Source organism: Pollicipes pollicipes, unplaced genomic scaffold (assembly GCF_011947565.3).
Source record: "Pollicipes pollicipes isolate AB1234 unplaced genomic scaffold, Ppol_2.1 Scaffold_6052;HRSCAF=7182_pilon_pilon_pilon, whole genome shotgun sequence".
In the NCBI taxonomy this organism is placed as follows: Eukaryota; Metazoa; Arthropoda; class Thecostraca; order Pollicipedomorpha; family Pollicipedidae; genus Pollicipes; species Pollicipes pollicipes.
This window is the reverse complement of record NW_023596805.1, coordinates 25544861-25562069: the sequence shown is the minus strand read 5'-3', so window position 1 is coordinate 25562069 and position 17209 is coordinate 25544861. Positions and strand designations below refer to the sequence as shown.

The following is a 17209-nucleotide window of genomic DNA, read 5'->3' as shown; positions in this document are numbered from 1 at the left end:
AGCCGGAATGGCGCATGACCCAGCTTGGGGCGCGAACCGAACCCGGGCCTTCCCGGTTAGAACGCCAGCGCCTTAACCGCTTGCGCCACCGTGCCCGGCAGACATCGCGCTGCCTGAGTCGGTGCACCTGTACGCGCCGGCGGCGGACGGCGTCCACGTGTACGTGTGCTGCGGCGGCCGAGAGTTCCAGCTGTGGCATCTGCTCAGCTGTCGCTCCGTGCACACGTTCAGAGGTCAGACTGGGGTCAGAGGTCGGGTCATAGTCGGGATCGGGGTCGGGGTCAGAATCAGAAACCGAGGTCGGGGTGGGAATCGCGGTCAGAGTAGGGGTCGGGTCAGGGGTCGAGGCCGGGGTCAGAGTCAGGGTCGGGGTCAGGGGTCTGGGCCGGGTTCGAGGTCGAGGTCGGGGTCGGGGTCGGGGTCGGGGTCGGGGTCCGGGTCGGAGTCGGAGTCGGAGTCAGAGTCAGAGTCAGAGTCAGAGACGGGTCGGAGTCGGAGTCGGAGTCGGAGTCGGAGACGGGGTCAGAGTCGGGGTCGGAGTCGTGGTAGGGATCTGGCTCATGGTCGGGTACTTGTTTCCGTAAACACTGCATTGACTAAGTTGGTCACGCGGATCCCAGTGGATCACGTCCAGGTCAACAAACCGTTTTGGAGACAGATTGTACCTGTGAGGCCACGTGAAGACATTTTTCCCTGCTTTAGCCTCACTTTCTTGACCAGGGCCTGACTGGCCGGCATGGTCGAGCAACAAAGGGGCGTAATGACCGAGTGGTTAGTGTGCTGGGCCCCACATGGAAAACCGGGCTCGAACCGCAGTTACACTGTGGTCCCTGAGCTCTAAATGGCCTCTGCTATCGCTGACGCTCCATAACAGGGCGTGTGACGACATGTGTCATACCCCTTACAAAAGACCGGCAGCATAAGCGCGGTCTTCGGGGCACGAGCCCACACGTGCCGCACGCACTGGGGCAGCCTCGTCTTCGGCAGGTCACACCGGTGACGTCACGTGCGTGTACCCGTCGCCGGACGGACGTCACGTGGTCTCCGGCTCCGAAGATTGTCAGGTGATCATCTGGAGCGCCACCAGCTTCCGCTCGCTATTCACCATAGAGTAGGTGTTGTTGTTGCCGTTGGTGCTGCTGTGACTCTTCAGTGTCATAGTTATGTACTCGTACCTTTGCTGCTCGAGTAAGCGTTGTATGTTTTTACTGTCGAGCTATATTTTATTATATTTTGTATTATGTTATATTATATTACATTTTTGTTATATTATATTTTTGTACATTATGTCTTGTGTTTTTATTATACGTTTATTTTATTATTCGTATTATGGTATATTATATTTTTATTTATTATTCTAGTTGATATTTGATTGGTAGCAGCTACTATGGTATGTCATGTCCCAGATAAGAACAAGGATCAAAGCCATTGCGATGTTACACCCTCTTCCCTTAAAGTCGCCTTTCCCCAAAACATGGGCGGTCCTGGCTGTCGTATTTATGGAGTAAGCTTGTGTGTGTTTATTCGCACGGGTTTTCTTTTAATCAGCTTCTGCGCTAAGTTTCGTTTGTGTCACGAACACGTCCTGTCATCCATGAGGCTCTGCCAGGGGAGCTGGCTTGTTCCGGCATGTTAAACCACTTAAACCACACAAACCACACAACCCACTGCTCAGCATTTTAAAATGCCTGGAATCTCAACGACATCGCCTCCTTGATGCATGTTTCCGCTTTTATCGGGAAAATGTATGCCAGAGGTGAGCATCGAACCCACGCGCTGACGCGCGGTGAACAAACTGTGTCTATCACCGCGAGAAAGCGAGGGATGCGTACCAGGCGCTGCCACTCTGCCGCAGCCGGCACATCGCCTCCGTGCTGTGCGTCTCGTCTGCCAGCCTGGCGAGCCGGGGAGACATCGTGGTCAGCGGCGGGGAGGACAGCTGTCTGTACGTGACACGGCTCAGGAGCACCGAGCACGCTCACGGTGAGAGTCAGGAGCACCGATAGTGCTTATGGTGAGGATCAGGAGCACCGAGCACGCTCTCGGGGGGGGGGGACTAGGAGCACCGAGCACGCTCACGGTGAGAGTCAGGAGCACCGATAGTGCTTATGGTGAAGATCGGGAGCACCGAGCACACTCTCGGGGGGGAGGGGGGGGCTGGGAGCACCGAGCACACTCACGGTGAGAGTCAGGAGCACCGATAGTGTTTATGGTGAAGATCGGGAGCACCGAGCACGCTCTCGGGGGGAGGGCTAGGAGCACCGAGCACGGTCACGGTGAGAGCTGGTAACACTGAGAACGTTACGGTGACGGACCAGAGCACCGGGTACGCTTACGGTGAGGATTAGGAGCGCCGAGCACGCTTAGAATGAAGTACGCAGGAGTTTGACCCTAGCTGTGATGTAAAGAGAGAACATTGTGAAGAATGTATCCGCACGGTAGTCCGTCTGGGAGACCGAGCTCAGGAAAAACTGAACTGATCATCGCGCAGGTTAGGGTAATTTTAGTTATAACCGCACGGAACTGCTCAGCGCTAAAACAACACACTTTTGGTGCGGCGGTGATGAGCACGCATGGAGCCTCGCGATCATTTTCCTGAAGATGTGGCCCCTACAGCATGTCACAACTGACGTGACGTCATGTGACAGTGACGTGGCGTGACGTCACAGCTGACATGACGTGATGTGATAGTATGATGTGGCGTGACGTCACAACTGACGTGATAAGCGACGAAAACAGTTCGGTGTGCCGCAATTTAGCGTCTGGTTATTAGTATTCACGTGACTGATGTCACTTATGTGAAGGTGTTATCTGTCACTTATGATCCTCATTGTGTTTGCGATCTCTGCCACCAGATGTCAGCAGTGAGCCACGCCAACTGTCGCAGCATAGGGGCCCCGTGACCTGCATCGAGATCAACAGCGAGTCGGAGGTCATGGCGTCAGGTCGGTGTGAGGTCAACGGGGTGGAGGGGGTCAAGTCAAGCCACAGCTGTGTGGTCGACGTGCGCAGTGTCTTGTTTGGGGAGTTGCGCATGTGGTGTATTTCTGTCGTCGAGTGGTATCTGGACTCCGGCCACCGTCATCTGAAAGTTGACTTTTTCAAGACCATGCTGCGGCACGGTGCTCTTCTATATGAAGCTTTGCTGTGGGGAAGGTCCCGTTGTGTGATCACATGGTTACTTTACGGCGTGATGGTCATTTACATTAATAAGCCTGCCACATATACTGACGTTCAGAGACCTCTTCAGAAACCCTAATTATTTCTTTCCAGCGTGCGCCTTGTTTTTTTATCGTAGCTGGCATGAATATTTATGTCAATCTGTGCTTTGTGCAAACAAGCAGACGGGCACGACTTCGTGGAAAACATGTTGACGGCAAGCGGGTTCCAAATTGAATAGACTTGACTTCGTGGAGTGCTGTGCGACAGCTAACGGCAGATATGCCACAAACGATGCTGAGCACAAACGAACCGCGGCCCAACGGCACGCAAAAGCACAGCAAACAGCACACACAATTTACGAAATATTGCAGGTCTAAGAGCGCCCTTTGCGCATTGAAAAGAAGCTAGTCCTACCGTGCAACCTCGTGAGGGAAGGGGGGGGGGGAGGCAGTAATTCTTACGTTGCACATCCGGATTTCCACAGAGTAAACGGCGGCACTTGTCAGTTTCGGTCTACAGACGTGATTAGTCTTGTCGATGTGTGACAGATGTGGTGAGACCAAGCCCGAGTTTAGCCTGGCACTGAGAAGCGCGTTGCCCCGCAGTGCCGTGAACTGCGGCATGCTTGTGAAACCAGCATTTCTTTCGTACCCTGATGTACTAGTTTAATCCTTATATACAAAACGGATGTGCCACGTTATCCATTGGTCTGATCGCAGCACGCTGTCACTCGAGCAAAGTCTTACAGAAGTTCTTCAGTTTTGGCGCCGCCGACTTCTCCCGCGGGTGTCTAGTGTCGTGCAGCCAGACAGCGACCATGACATGTCTAAGCCAGCTGACATCTGTCCGCTCGGCAGGGTCGCACGACAAGACGGTGATCCTCTGGTGTCTGGAGTCGCTGACGGTGCTGAACGAGATCAGCGTGCCCGCGGCTGTCACCCACATGTCCGTGTCCGGTGGTGCGGTGAGTTACCGTCATGTCCGTGTCGGGCGGTGCGGTGAGTTACCGTCATGTCCGTGTCCGACGGTGCGGTGAGTTACCGTCATGTCCGTGTCCGACGGTGCGGTGAGTTACCGTAATGTCCTTGTCTGGCGGCGCGGTGAGACCAATATGTCCGTGTCGGGCGGTGTGGTGAGTTACCGTCATGTCCGTGTTCGGCGGTGCGGTGAGTTACTGTCATGTCCGTGTCCGGCGGTGCGGTGAGTTACCGTCTTGTCCGTGTCCGGCGGTGCGGTGAGTTACCGTCTTATCCGTGTTCGGCGGTGCGGTGAGTTGCTGTCATGTCCGTGTCCGGCGGTGCGGTGAGTTACCGTCATGTCCGTGTCCGGCGGTGCGGTGAGTTACCGTCATGTTCGTGTCAGGCGGTGCGGTGAGTTACCGCCACGTCCGTGTTCGGCGGTGCGGTGAGTTACTGTCACGTCCGTTTTCGACGGTGCAATGAGTTGTCGTCATGGGTCGCTCGTGTGCCGGCCAACATTATGGTGTCCCGTAAAAACATGTTTCTTTAAGCGACGTGACGCACATCGTCGCACCCCTTTCATGGAGCGCCAGCAACTGCATTGACTACATCAGCGCCCAGGGGCCATGGCGCTACCGGGATTCCCCGTGGGGCTCCCACATGGGGGTCCGACGCGTCTACCATTCCGCCATAACGCGCCAACCCATGTCACAAACACATTGCATAGTTAAGTTGCATTGCATACTTAAGTTGCTAAGTGCATTTGCGAGGAACATTATTGACAGATAAGACAATAGTAATAGCCTTATTCCACGGAGAGGAACCAGGCGAAAGGAGATGTAGATGTATTGGTATTTCGGCAACATGTCGTCCTCCAAACAATAGCAGAAGTACAATTTTCACATGAGGTGGAGTTTCACAGACCGCGATTTTCACGTAAATGACACCTCTACTATTGTTTCCACAAAGGCATGTTGTCGAAATATCAGCACATCTATGTCACCATTCTCTTGTTTTTTTTTCTCTCCGAGAAATAAAACTATTACTAACGTCTTATTTATGCGCATATATTGCATGTGCAGCATGAGGTAACGAGCGACGGTGACCAGAAGTGTGAGGGACAGTACGGTTTTTGGCTTGACGTCGAACGGTGAGAAGGGAGAGCGTATACTGGGTGCGTGCTTCTCTGATGTATATCTAGGGTGCGTACTTCAAGAAAGGCCGGCAAAATGTGCAAAGAGAGAGAGAGAGAGAGAGAGAGAGAGAGAGAGGAGAGAGAGAGAGAGAGAGGAGAGAGAGAGAGGAGAGAGAGAGAGAGAGAGAGAGAGAGAGGGAGAGAGAGAGGAGAGAGAGAGAGAGAGAGAGAGAGAGAGAGAGAGAGAGAGAGAGAGAGAGAGAGAGAGAGAGAGAGAGAGAGAGAGAGAGGGAGAGAGAGAGAGAGAGGGAGAGAGAGAGAGAGAGAGAGAGAGAGAGAGAGAGAGAGAGAGAGAGAGAGGAGAGAGAGAGAGAGAGCGAGAGAGAGAGAGAGAGAGAGAAAGAGAGAGGGCACAATATCGCACTCCATTTATCCAAATAAGCATGGTGAACCCACGAGGAAAAAATATTTTTCGTCTTGATTTAGACGCCAGACAATGGCGCTCCATACCGTTTCTAATGGCGGCCCTGTCCTACCTCCTACCTCCATTGGTGGAGAGCGTACCATTCGGCCGTCCCACGATATTCGCTCCTTTCTGTCAATACCCCACACATGCGACAACTGATCTCGTTTTAAGTGCAAATGGTTTACAATGTTGGGTTTTTCAAGGGCACCACGAAATGCAACCGGTTCACGATTTACCTATGGAGTAATTCTGGCAGATACTTCACGACGTGAAATCGTTCGGGGCTTCATTAAACACTTAGCGTGGCAACCGTGGCGACATTCAAGGAAATGTTTAACAGTTGAAGATATTGAAACGAGCACGAGAAGCAGCGAGCAGGTGTAAGAGACTGCTCTAGATATCATAATATCTCTATTTAGTTAACATGCTCCTCAAGGCGTAATTTCATTCGAATGACATTATTATGGCGGCGTGGATACCTGGATGACCTTGAAATAGTCTGCAAGAAATAGTCTGCACATCTTCGCCGGTATGCAACTCAGAAACTAGAGGGGGTTACGTCTTAAGAAGGACGGGCTGTGAACTGCACCGAACGATATCCAACATATTTTTTTTGGTTCAAAATTCCATGCAAATGTGCAACACCCTTGCAAGCATGCTTCCTGAGGAGCACGGATCTATGTGCCATGGTGTGTGCCCAACGGTCGCCCCAGCGTCCAGGTTGACCTGACCTGTTGGCTGCCAGATGTTCCTGCTGACGGCCTGCCTCGACATGATGGTGTACGTCCACAGCTTCACCACCGGCAGTCCTCTGCACTCGCTGCACAATCATCAAAGTCAGGTAAGTACTGAACCTCGTCGGCTGTTGGGGGTCAGTCAAACAAAATGGCCGCCGTCACGCGTCCATGTTATGGTTGGATACGCCCGGTCTGGTGTGTAAGCGTATGTTTAACCTTTTTACCCGGATCTTTCGATGATAGCTATTGAAACGAAGTAGATACGGCTGGAATCACTCTTACGCTTAACAATCGATAAAAACCTACCTGCGGTATATCGCGAGCAACGGTTTTCTGCATATGAATTCATTACGTCGAGAACCAGATCTTTAAACAAGAAGACTTTGATTTTTTTGCGTCGTCTCAGGTGACGCCCAAGTTCAGCTGCCTCTGCCCTGCTGTCCTCAGGTGTCGTCTCTGGCGTCATACCCGAGCTCAGCTGCCCCTGCTGTTGCCCTCAGGTGTCGTCTCTGGCGTCACACCCGATCTCAGCTGCCCCTGCCCTGCTGCCCTCAGGTGTCGTCTCTGGCGTCATACCCAAGCCCAGCTGCCCCTGCCCTGCTGCCCTCAGGTGTCGTCTCTGGCGTCATACCCGACCTCAGCTGCCTCTACCCTGCTGCCCTCAGGTGTCGTCTCTGGCGTCAATACCCGACCTCAGCTGCCTCTGCCCTGCTGCCCTCAGGTGTCGTCTCTGGCGTCATACCCGACCTCAGCTGCCTCTGCCCTGCTGCCCTCAGGTGTCGTCTCTGGCGTCATACCCGACCTCAGCTGCCCCTGCCCTGCTGCCCTCAGGTGTCGTCTCTGGCGTCATACCCGACCTCAGCTGCCTCTGCCCTGCTGCCCTCAGGTGTCGTCTCTGGGGTCATACCCAAGCTCAGCTGCCTCTGCCCTGCTGCCCTCAGGTGTCGTCTCTGGCGTCACACCCGACCTCAGCTGCCTCTGCCCTGCTGCCCTCAGGACGTCTCCGGCGTCACACCCGACCTCAGCTGCCCCTGCCCTGCTGCCCTCAGGTGTCATCTCTGGCGTCACACCCGAGCTCAGCTGCCCCTGCTGCTGCCCTCAGGTGTCGTCTCTGGCGTCATACCCAAGCTCAGCTGCCCCTACCCTGCTGCCCTCAGGTGTCGTCTCTGGCGTCACACCCGACCTCAGCTGCCTCTGCCCTGCTGCCCTCAGGTGTCGTCTCTGGCGTCACACCCAAGCTCAGCTGCCTCTGCCCTGCTGTCCTCAGGTGTCGTCTCTGGCGTCATACCCGACCTCAGCTGCCCCTGCCCTGCTGCCCTCAGGTGTCGTCTCTGGGGTCATACCCAAGCTCAGCTGCCCCCGCCCTGCTGCCCTCAGGTGTCGTCTCTGGCGTCATACCCGACCTCAGCTGCCTCTGCCCTGCTGCCCTCAGGTGTCGTCTCTGGCGTCATACCCAAGCTCAGCTGCCTCTGCCCTGCTGCCCTCAGGTGTCGTCTCTGGCATCATACCCAAGCTCAGCTGCCCCTGCTGTTGTCCTCAGGTGACGTCTCTGGCGTCGTCGAAGGACGGTGAGCTGTGTGTGGCCGGCTGCCGGGACTCAAAGGTGTACGTATACGACATCGCTTCGGCCCGACTGCTGCGCACGCTTCCCCGCCACGGCAGCGCCGTGCTGGCGGCCCGCTTCGCCTCGCGGGGCCACCTGCTCGTCACGGCCGGTCAGTGTCACGGGGGTCACGTGATGTGTCGGTCGGTGGAGAGCTGGTCTGTCACGGGTGTCACGTGATGTGTCGGTCGGTGGAGAGCTGCTCTGTCACGGGTGTCACGTGATGTGCCGGCCGGTAGTTAGCTGTTGTGTCACGGCGTGTCACGTGATGTGCCGTGGCGGATAGCGCGGTGTTGCGAATGTCGGTGGAGGGCTGGTGTGTCACGGGTGTCACGTGATGTGTCGCGGTGGCCAGCGCAGTGACATCAAACCTGAGATAGCGTAGCTGTGGGTTTCTTGGTGTATCATGGTGTACGTGACTTTTCAGGGTCGGTCATGTAGTTTACGGTTCTTGGGTGGGTGTTATTCATTTGTGTGTTGTCTTTGCTCTTCAACGGCACGTAATTCATTCCTTAACACGGCGGTCTGTGGGTTGTATGCTGTTCCCCTGCGCCCCGCCTGGCGGCAGAGCAGCTGCAGCTATCTAAAACGTGTCGAACGTCGCGACTCGTTCCCGGCTCTGGTCGATGATTGAGAGTGTGTCAAGACGGTCTGGGGAAGTCGGCCATGATTCATTGTCTGATCAGAAGCTGTTGCGGTCCATGCCGCTTTTTGTTTTTGTTTTGTCGAAGCGGTCAGTATGCAAACTCTTATAACGAAGCGTTGTGGTAAGACGAGTGTGTGAAGACAAAATCTGATGATCAGGCGCCAGAGTGCTGGGCGTTGGACTAACTCGAGGTTCGTCTGCCGGCCGCCAGGTGCCAGCAGGGTGCTAGTGACCCACGTACAGCCTCTGACAGTGAAGCCGCGCGTTTACGTGTCGGACCGAAAAAAGATCCCGGTGGAGCACCAAGCGGACATCACTTGTGTGGACATATCAGCTGACGAAACTATGGTCGTTACGGGTAAGATACCCGCCGCTTTGAATCGTTTCGTTGCTCGTGTGCCCGAACCCGTATTACGATCTGTTTGCATGGTTAGCCCAATATAAAGCGTGTTGACTTCTTCGTAGAGTGCAGTGCGTTTCGAGGTCCGTGGGCGAGACAGGGCAGACGTCGATGAGTAACTTGGTTATCAAAGACGTCTGGGACTATGGGCATGATCATGCTCTGATGATGATCTGATGACACGTTGAATTTGTTTTAAGCAGCCCGTGACTGCGCAGTTGTGCATCGAGATGTATTAAGATAGGTGGCTACTGATTGATGACTCCTGTCTACTGTTAGCCCTCCTCCCTCCCCCCCTCCCCCCCCCCCCCCGCTACAGGAAGACTAACGTATGTTTGCTCACTACCCACTATCCTGTCTATGTTACCGGCTATTGAGAAGAGGATTTTGCTTGTGACGACGAAGTGTATGCTTATTTTTCAAACTCCTGGAATGGGAAAACCGTGTACATCTGTATTGTATATGGGTAGCATTGTCAGTTTAGTTCCCACGATTGTATCCTTCTATGGCAACCTCTTGTACGATTGTACTCAGTTATTGTACTGCTTTAAACTGCAGATCAGCCAAAGAGCCGTTGTGACGAAAGCACCGTCGGCTGCAGTAACCACATTTCCACTGAAAGCACGTCCTCGTGTTCGTCTCTAGGCTCCTCCGACTCGCACCTGAAGGTGTGGCTGGCGCCATCCGGTGACCTTCACGCGACCTTGGAGGGTCACACGGGTCCGGTGACGTGTGTGCAGTTCGCGCCGAACGGTCTGTACGCCGTCAGCGGCTCGCAAGACACTTCCATCCGCGTCTGGGGACTCACGCTCAATCTGGTGGTGGCCGCCTTCACAGTGAGTGTGACGTCATCTGTTCTTATGATGTCATTAGATTTACGTCGACGTGCGTCTAGAGGCTGAATGGGAGCTTTCTCGGAGTTCTTGGCGTCATCTCATTCGGTGGCGTCATTAGAAGACGTGTGACAATGCAGTCGCAGACAAAAAGAAAAAAATTCGGTCACTCGGTGCTCTCTGACGGGGTTTCACTTGATCACATCAAAGGCATGAAGAGACCTCTGCTGAAAGGCCTCTGCTGCTGAAAGACCTCCCAATTTCATTACACTAGCCTTAGAAAGCTCTATCACTATATATAGCATTCATCTTTCCTTCGCTACATCGACGATGCTTTCCAGGAACCTTAAATGGAAATCCTCCACTCATTTCTCCAAGACGACACGAATATATGGTGATGGTTCGCCTTTTCCTGGCGAATCTACACCTCTCTCTCCCGGCGTATCTACACCCCAGGCTCCTGGCGTATTTACATCGCTCTCTCCTGGCGTATCTACACCTCCGGCTCCTAGCGTAACCACATGCTGGGTTCTTGGTCTACGTACATCATTCTACATATATCGTTCCTGCCGTATGTACACCCCTAGCTCCTGATGTATCTACACTGCTCGCTTCTGGCGTATCTGCACCCCTGGCTCCTGACGTATCTACACCGCTCGCTCCTGGCGTATCTACACCCCTGGCTCTTGACGTATCTACGCCGCTCGCTCTTGGCGGCTTACACCCCTGGCTCCTGGCATATCTACACCCCTGGCTCCTGGCGTATCTACGCCCCTGGTTCCCGGAATATCTACACCCCTGGCTCCTGGTGTATTTACACCCCTGGCTCCTGGCATGCCTCTGTCACTGACGCGATGTGTCCGTGGACAGGACCACATGACGCCGGTGGTGTCCGTATGTGTGCTCTCGGACAGCAAGCGCACTCTGTCGGCGGACAAGGGCGGCGTGCTCATGGTAAGTCACTCGCCGTGGCGTGACGTCACTCATGCAGCGTGATGTCACTCGCTGCGGCGTGACGTCACTCGCTGCGGTGTGACGTAATTCGCTACGGCGGGACGTGACGCCGCAGCGTCGTCACTCTGCCGTGTTTCATAAGAAATTTAGTTCTAAAATGCCCTAGTGCTTGTGTTAAAATAATTGACTTTCGCTAGACCAGCAGGTGCTACTTAAACCGAGATATCTGAAAGTCCTTAGGATTTATGATGAGGATACCCCACGGTTCAAGGCTGTGTTTATAGCCACGAGTTTGTGGAAAGTTGGCTTTAGTTAGCATGAAGACTCCTAATGACGACAAGTTTAAAACGCAAATGTTTTTTTTTCTTTTTATCAAGGTTCTCAGTTCCTATATAATTATATATATATATATATATATATATATATATATATGTATATATATATATATATATATATATGTTACAAATGTTAGTTTTACAAAAGGTGTATAATTTTTAAGTGGGCATTACTGAAAATTTCGCAGCGATATCTCAAGGCACTTTTAGATACCTCGAACGTTAGACAGGGGGCGGGGGAGGTAGACTTGACCAGGTTCAATGCCGGCTTAAAACTGTATTCACCGGTGCAGCAGTGCATAATTATGTTACTTCTCAAATATACTACACAATTGTACATCTCAAAACCGTTCAACCCTACTAAACCGCCGCAACGTTTATGCTTGCACTGTTGTGTCGGGACCCTTGACCTCGGTGGGACACTACCTGGACTGGGGCACAAAGCGGATTCAAACAAGATCGCGGTCTGCCGTTGGTGACCGTCTCCTACGCTCGCCGACGTCATACCCTCCGGCCGCAGCTGTGGCAGGTGGAGACGGGCGTGGTGCTGCTGACCTGCCAGGGGCCCGGAGAGTTGATCCGCGTGACTCCCGACCAGACCTACGCCATCTCCGGCAACAGCGCTGGCCACCAGTGAGCTCACGGCGACCGGGTGCCGGCGAAGGGGCGCCCTGCTGGGATGCGGAATCCTGCGTTTTGGGCTCTGACGGCCTATGACGTCATTGGGATCGTGATTGTGAGAAGAAAGCCATGATTGGACTTGACTTTAGTATTATCGCCGCTGTTGTGTGCATGTTACATGACTGGTAAAGCTGTTGCAGGATCACGAAGTGCATCATTTTAGGAGTTGATTGTGTGCCACTTTTCGGGAATTGGTTACTGCAATTTAAAGCTTAGCCGCACTTCCTTATGCACTGACGTGTATTCCATCTGTTTCAGGCTGTATGTTTGGACGCTGAATAAAAACGAAACCAAGAACACAATCAGTCATAATGACGTCATACGCTGCTTTGACGTCAGCAGCGACAGCTTGCACGTCATCACAGGCTCCAACGACGCATCGCTCAAAGTTTGGACCATCGCGGAGGGGCGTCTTACGCAGGTGCGTGACGTGATAAAATGACGTAACAAATGTGACAATGCCTAACGGGGCGGTACGGAGCGGTGAACTCAATTCAAAGGTAGCCAAAATTATTCTGAAGATAAAGAGACTGAAAAGATGTGCTGTTTTTTTGGTCATTATGGTCACCTCCCGCTGGCGGTAGAGCAACAGTATCGACAGTATCAGTGACTGACATATTTTCGCTGGTGTGGCACGGCAAGTTTCGAAATGAGGCCGACGCTGCTTTGCTTCTTGCGTGATGGAAATTCTTCCAATAAAACCCTGTTGCGCTTCTTGCGATATAACCCTGTTATCTGGCGTCAGTTTGTAGCAAAAAAATTATAAAAAAACGTTTTCCGTTACTAGCTTACGTGATGCAATGCGCCATTAAATGAGGTCTTCAGCGGTTTTGATTCAGCATTGCTCTTTGCTCGTAATACTTCAAGATATCAATTTAAGCGCTTAACTTACATTACGTTAATTTGATATTCTATATTGATATTTTGTTTTTATTTAATCTACTTTACTTTAACTGGTTGACTTAACTTGAAAAGACAAAACATGATTTCCGTCATTCCTTTCAAGTTAATCGCCAGCTTTCCATAAGGAAAGCGTTTCTTGTCTGCATCGGTACCGTTAAGAGTACGTCTGCGAGCACGCTCTGCATCTGTGTGCGTTGTGCGCCACCCACCTGGCGACCAACTCCGGCCCAGCAGTCCAGCCCTGTTGCCAATACTTCCACCTTCAAATATGGAGGCAACCAAATCCACAGGGACGTCTGCAGCCGGGAGTCAAGCGTCGCTTCGACACTCTCAAGGGAACTCAGCGGCGCCACGTCCATCCACTCCCACTCCTTTGCCCACCGCCGCTCTAGTGATTACCTTGTACTTGATACGATGTATTGCCAGGCATAACATCAGTTTTCGTGATACCACAGCCAGCAAAAATGTGTGTGCGCGCTATGCCAACCGTCTTGTTACATTGGATCTAGACATTCCAACCCATCATGTGCTGACGGTGCCTTTCCGCCCATCTTGTGCCGGCTCCTGTCAACAGTGTCTTCCCGCCGACCTTGTGCTGGCTCCTGTTGACGGTGTCTTCCTGCCCATCTTGTGCTGACTCCTGTCGACTGTGTCTTCCCGCCCATCTTGTGCTGGCTCCTGTTGACGGTGTCTTCCCGCCCATCTTGTCCTGGCTCCTGTTGACGGTGTCTTCCCTCCCACCTTGTCCTGGCCCCTGTTGACGGTGCCTTCCCACCCACCTTGTGCTGGCTCCTGTTGACGGTGTCTTCCCGCCCACCTTGTCCTGGCTCCTGTTGACGGTGCCTTCCCGCCCTTCTTGTCCTGGCTCCTGTTGACGGTGTCTTCCCTCCCACCTTGTCCTGGCTCCTGTTGACAGTGTCTTCCCGCCCATCTTGTCCTGGCTCCTGTTGACAGTGTCTTCCCGCACATCTTGTGCTGGCTCCTGTTGACAGTGTCTTCCCGCCCATCTTGTGCTGCCTCATGCTGACATTGTCTTCCCGCCCATCTTGTGCTGGCTCCTGTGGACGGTGTCTTCCCGCCCATCTTGTGCTGGCTCTTGTTGACGGTGTCTTCCCGCCCATCTTGTGTTGGTTCCTGTTGACAGTGTCTTCCCGCCGATCTTGTGCTGGCTCCTGTCCACAGTTCTTCCCGCCCATCTTGTGCAGGCTCTTGTTGACGGTGTCTTCCCTCCCATCTTGTGCTGGCTCCTGTTGAGGGTGTCTTCCTTCCCATCTTGTGCTGGCTCCGGTGAACGATGTATTCTCTCCCATCTTGTGCTGGCTCCTTTTGACGGTGCCTTCCCTCTTATCTAGTGCTGATTCCTGTTGACACTGCTTTCTCCTTCATTTTGTGCTGAGTCCTGCCCAGTTTTCTTTCCTCCCATGTCGTGCTGGCTCCAGTTAATGATGTCTTCTCTCCCATATTGCGCTGACTCCTGTCTAGGTGTCTTTCCTCCTGTCTTATGCTGGCTCCTATCGACAATATCTTCCCGCCCATCTTGTGTTGGCCTCTGTCGACTGTGTCTTCTCTCCCATTTAGTGCTGGCTCCTGTTCGCAGTGTCTTCTCTCCCATCTTGTGCTGGTCTCTGTTGGCAGTGTCCTCCCTTCCATCTTGTGCTGACTTCTGTCCAGATTTCTTCCCTCCCATCTTGTGTCGGCTCCTGTTGACCGTGCCTCTTCTGTCACGCCGTGCTGACGGGGTGACCTCGGCAGGTGCTGGTGGGGCACGAGGCGGCGGTGACCTGCGTCGCCTACCCAGCCTATGTCAGCCACACGGCCGCCTCTGGAGGCGACGACTGTCTGGTCATGGCCTGGGACGTGGACACTGGTGAGGGAGTGGGAGAAGCTGATAGGTACAGGGAATGGACGCTGGTGAGGGTCTGACAGGGGTAGGGAAGGGACGCTGGTGAGAGGCTGACAGGGACAGAGAATGGACGCCGGTGAGGGGCTGACAGGGGCAGGGGAAGGACGCTGATGAGGAGCTGACATGGGCAAGGGGGGGACGCTGGTGAGGGGCTGACAGGGATATCCAGGCTGGGAATGAATGGACATGGACATGGACGTGGACATGGGCATGGACAAGTACTAGTCTTAAATTGACAGGCGATGCTCATATGAGAGCTGGTGGTAGGAAGCTGGGGTTAACAGCCAAGTTTAGGAGGTTAGGGACAAGGAGAGGGACACACCTGTGTGTGGGAGGTGGTGGGTAACGACGGCTGTTGGGGTGATGAGTGTTCAACCGTGGGAAAGTTTCAGAAATTAGACTCACATAGGAGAGCAGACGCCGCCAGAAAAGAGGTCATACGTTGGTGCTCCGTCTGCCTGTCTGCTTGGCTTTGTGAGCCAGGCAGCTAGGTTTTGTGCCACTATATCGTGTTCTGTGTGCCAGGGACGCACAGTCAAGGGAAGGGATGTGTCGGACTCGCCGAGACTGAGATGTTTGTCAGTCTGTCACGTCTGTCACCTCAACACTCAGGAGGTAGCAGACGGTAATCAAGCTACTTACCTTGGCCGTACGGTGAGAGCAGGGTTGGAACCGAACCCTGCTGTTAAAAAACAGGCTGCCCTCGGTTTCAGCCAAGGAAGAACTATGCTCGACTAAGTGTCCTGGCTCTGCACGGTGTGTTCCAGATGAGGGGCCGGTGACCTGACCCTGTGCTGACCCTGAGCTCCGGTGTTTCAGGTCAGACCCGCCAGGTGATCAGGGACCACGTGGCTCCTGTGACGGCGGTGTGCATGACGGCCGACGCCGGACTGGTCATCTCAGGTCAGCCCCTGACCCGGGCCGCAGGGGCTTAGGCGTGTTGGGTACAGTTTGTGGGGTTACGTCACTAAGGTGTTGGACTACGTGAGATTGTGCATAGTTGTGTATGCTGTAGTTAGGAACAATGGTCAATACAGCTCCCTGGAACTTTTTCAAGATCATGATGATTTCTCCTACGATGGTAACGAACACCAAGGTGTCATACGAAGTCCGGTGGCGAAATAAAATATTATTTTAGATTTAGGGCTATAAGCGTTTAAGACCTGCAATTTCTGGTTTTATGGAATTTTGAGTTCTTGTATTAAAAATAGCAAAATTGCAATATCCCAGACTAACTCAGCACAACTTCCTTTCATTCCAGCAGATATTCACCAAAACTTATCATACCGAAAATGCATTCGCCAGCTGTCTGCTACACTACCTTTCATGTTTTGTATGGCCTTTTTACATCAATTTCCATATGCTCTTTCGGCAAAAACCTGTCCTCCAAAATATAATACCATTATGTGCCGCTGCTACTTGCCGTGCCGTTGCCACTTGCCCATGTGCCGTTCCCCCCAGCCCCCCCCCCCCCGGTCAGACGTGCTGAAGGTCTTCTGTATGTGCAGTATGACCTGTGACATCACATGACCTCTGTCCCAGGCTCGGCGTACGGCCGCGTGTCGACCTCTGTCCCGGGCTCGTCGAAAAGCTGCCGGTCTGTGCACAGTGTGACCTCCGCTCAGCTGGGGCCTTTGACACCGCGTGACTCCTGTCCCAGGCTCGTCGAACGGCTGCCTGTCTGTACGCAGCGCGACCTCCGGCCAGCTGGAGACCTCTGACACCACGTGACCTCTGTCCCAGGCTCGTCGAACGGCTGCCTGTTTGTACACAGTGTGACCTCCGGACAGCGGGTGACCTCTGTGAACTTGCACGTGGCGGTGGCGGGTCTGTGTATATCCAATGATGCCGGAAAAATAGCGGCCAGGTTAGTGGAGCGACCAGAAAGCTTACGCGAAATGGACACAGAAGAGGGTCAAGTGTCGTGGATTTTAATTTTTTCCTGTGTGTTTTTCCTTTCGAACGTACAACACCGAAGTCTTAACCAGCGGTGTTTTGTCAATATATCTATTACCTCTTGAGAACAATGGCAATTTCTATGCGGGGGAGGGGTGGTGGCGAAAGCTGGCTTATTATGTACGCTGCTGTATTACAACTCAGTTTATACAATAACGGCTTAGGACTTGACATGTTATCGTTCTGTTATGACAAATATTCACAATTCGTTAAAAATTGGTGATGCATGCTTGTGAATAACACCAGGGGAATAACGTTACCATACTGACCGGGCGTACACTATCCAATCCGCTACAGACCGGTAGGATTTTTTGTTTTAATACAAACAATCTTACCGGTGTTTTGAGTACTCGCTGGCACCTACCTTGCAAGACTATCCGGCAGCGAGAAGTCTGCTGTCTTTTTCATGGATGTCACCGCCTTTTTTGGTATGCATCTTATCTCATTTTATGCGCTGGTTTTCCCCTAATATATTTCCTCCTCTATCTTGTACGTCATAAGTTTATGTTTAGCGTGTCCTGACAGCACATCTGGGT

At 53.1% G+C, this 17209-nt stretch overlaps 1 protein-coding gene across 1 annotated transcript in view; it reads left to right on the top strand.

Annotated features, from left to right (window-relative positions):
- Positions 1-16448, top strand: part of LOC119104396 (NACHT domain- and WD repeat-containing protein 1) — a gene marked incomplete in the record, with an annotated part of 152207 nt that extends 135759 nt beyond the window's left edge. The window contains 13 exon segments of the mRNA XM_037228092.1: positions 102-233; positions 988-1111; positions 1856-1983; positions 4020-4126; positions 6468-6563; positions 8000-8174; positions 8920-9066; positions 9754-9944; positions 10812-10895; positions 11751-11863; positions 12170-12332; positions 14567-14681; positions 16378-16448. Coding sequence (XP_037083987.1) covers positions 102-233; positions 988-1111; positions 1856-1983; positions 4020-4126; positions 6468-6563; positions 8000-8174; positions 8920-9066; positions 9754-9944; positions 10812-10895; positions 11751-11863; positions 12170-12332; positions 14567-14681; positions 16378-16448 — 1646 coding nt within the window.
- Positions 16449-17209: the final 761 nt, after the last annotated feature.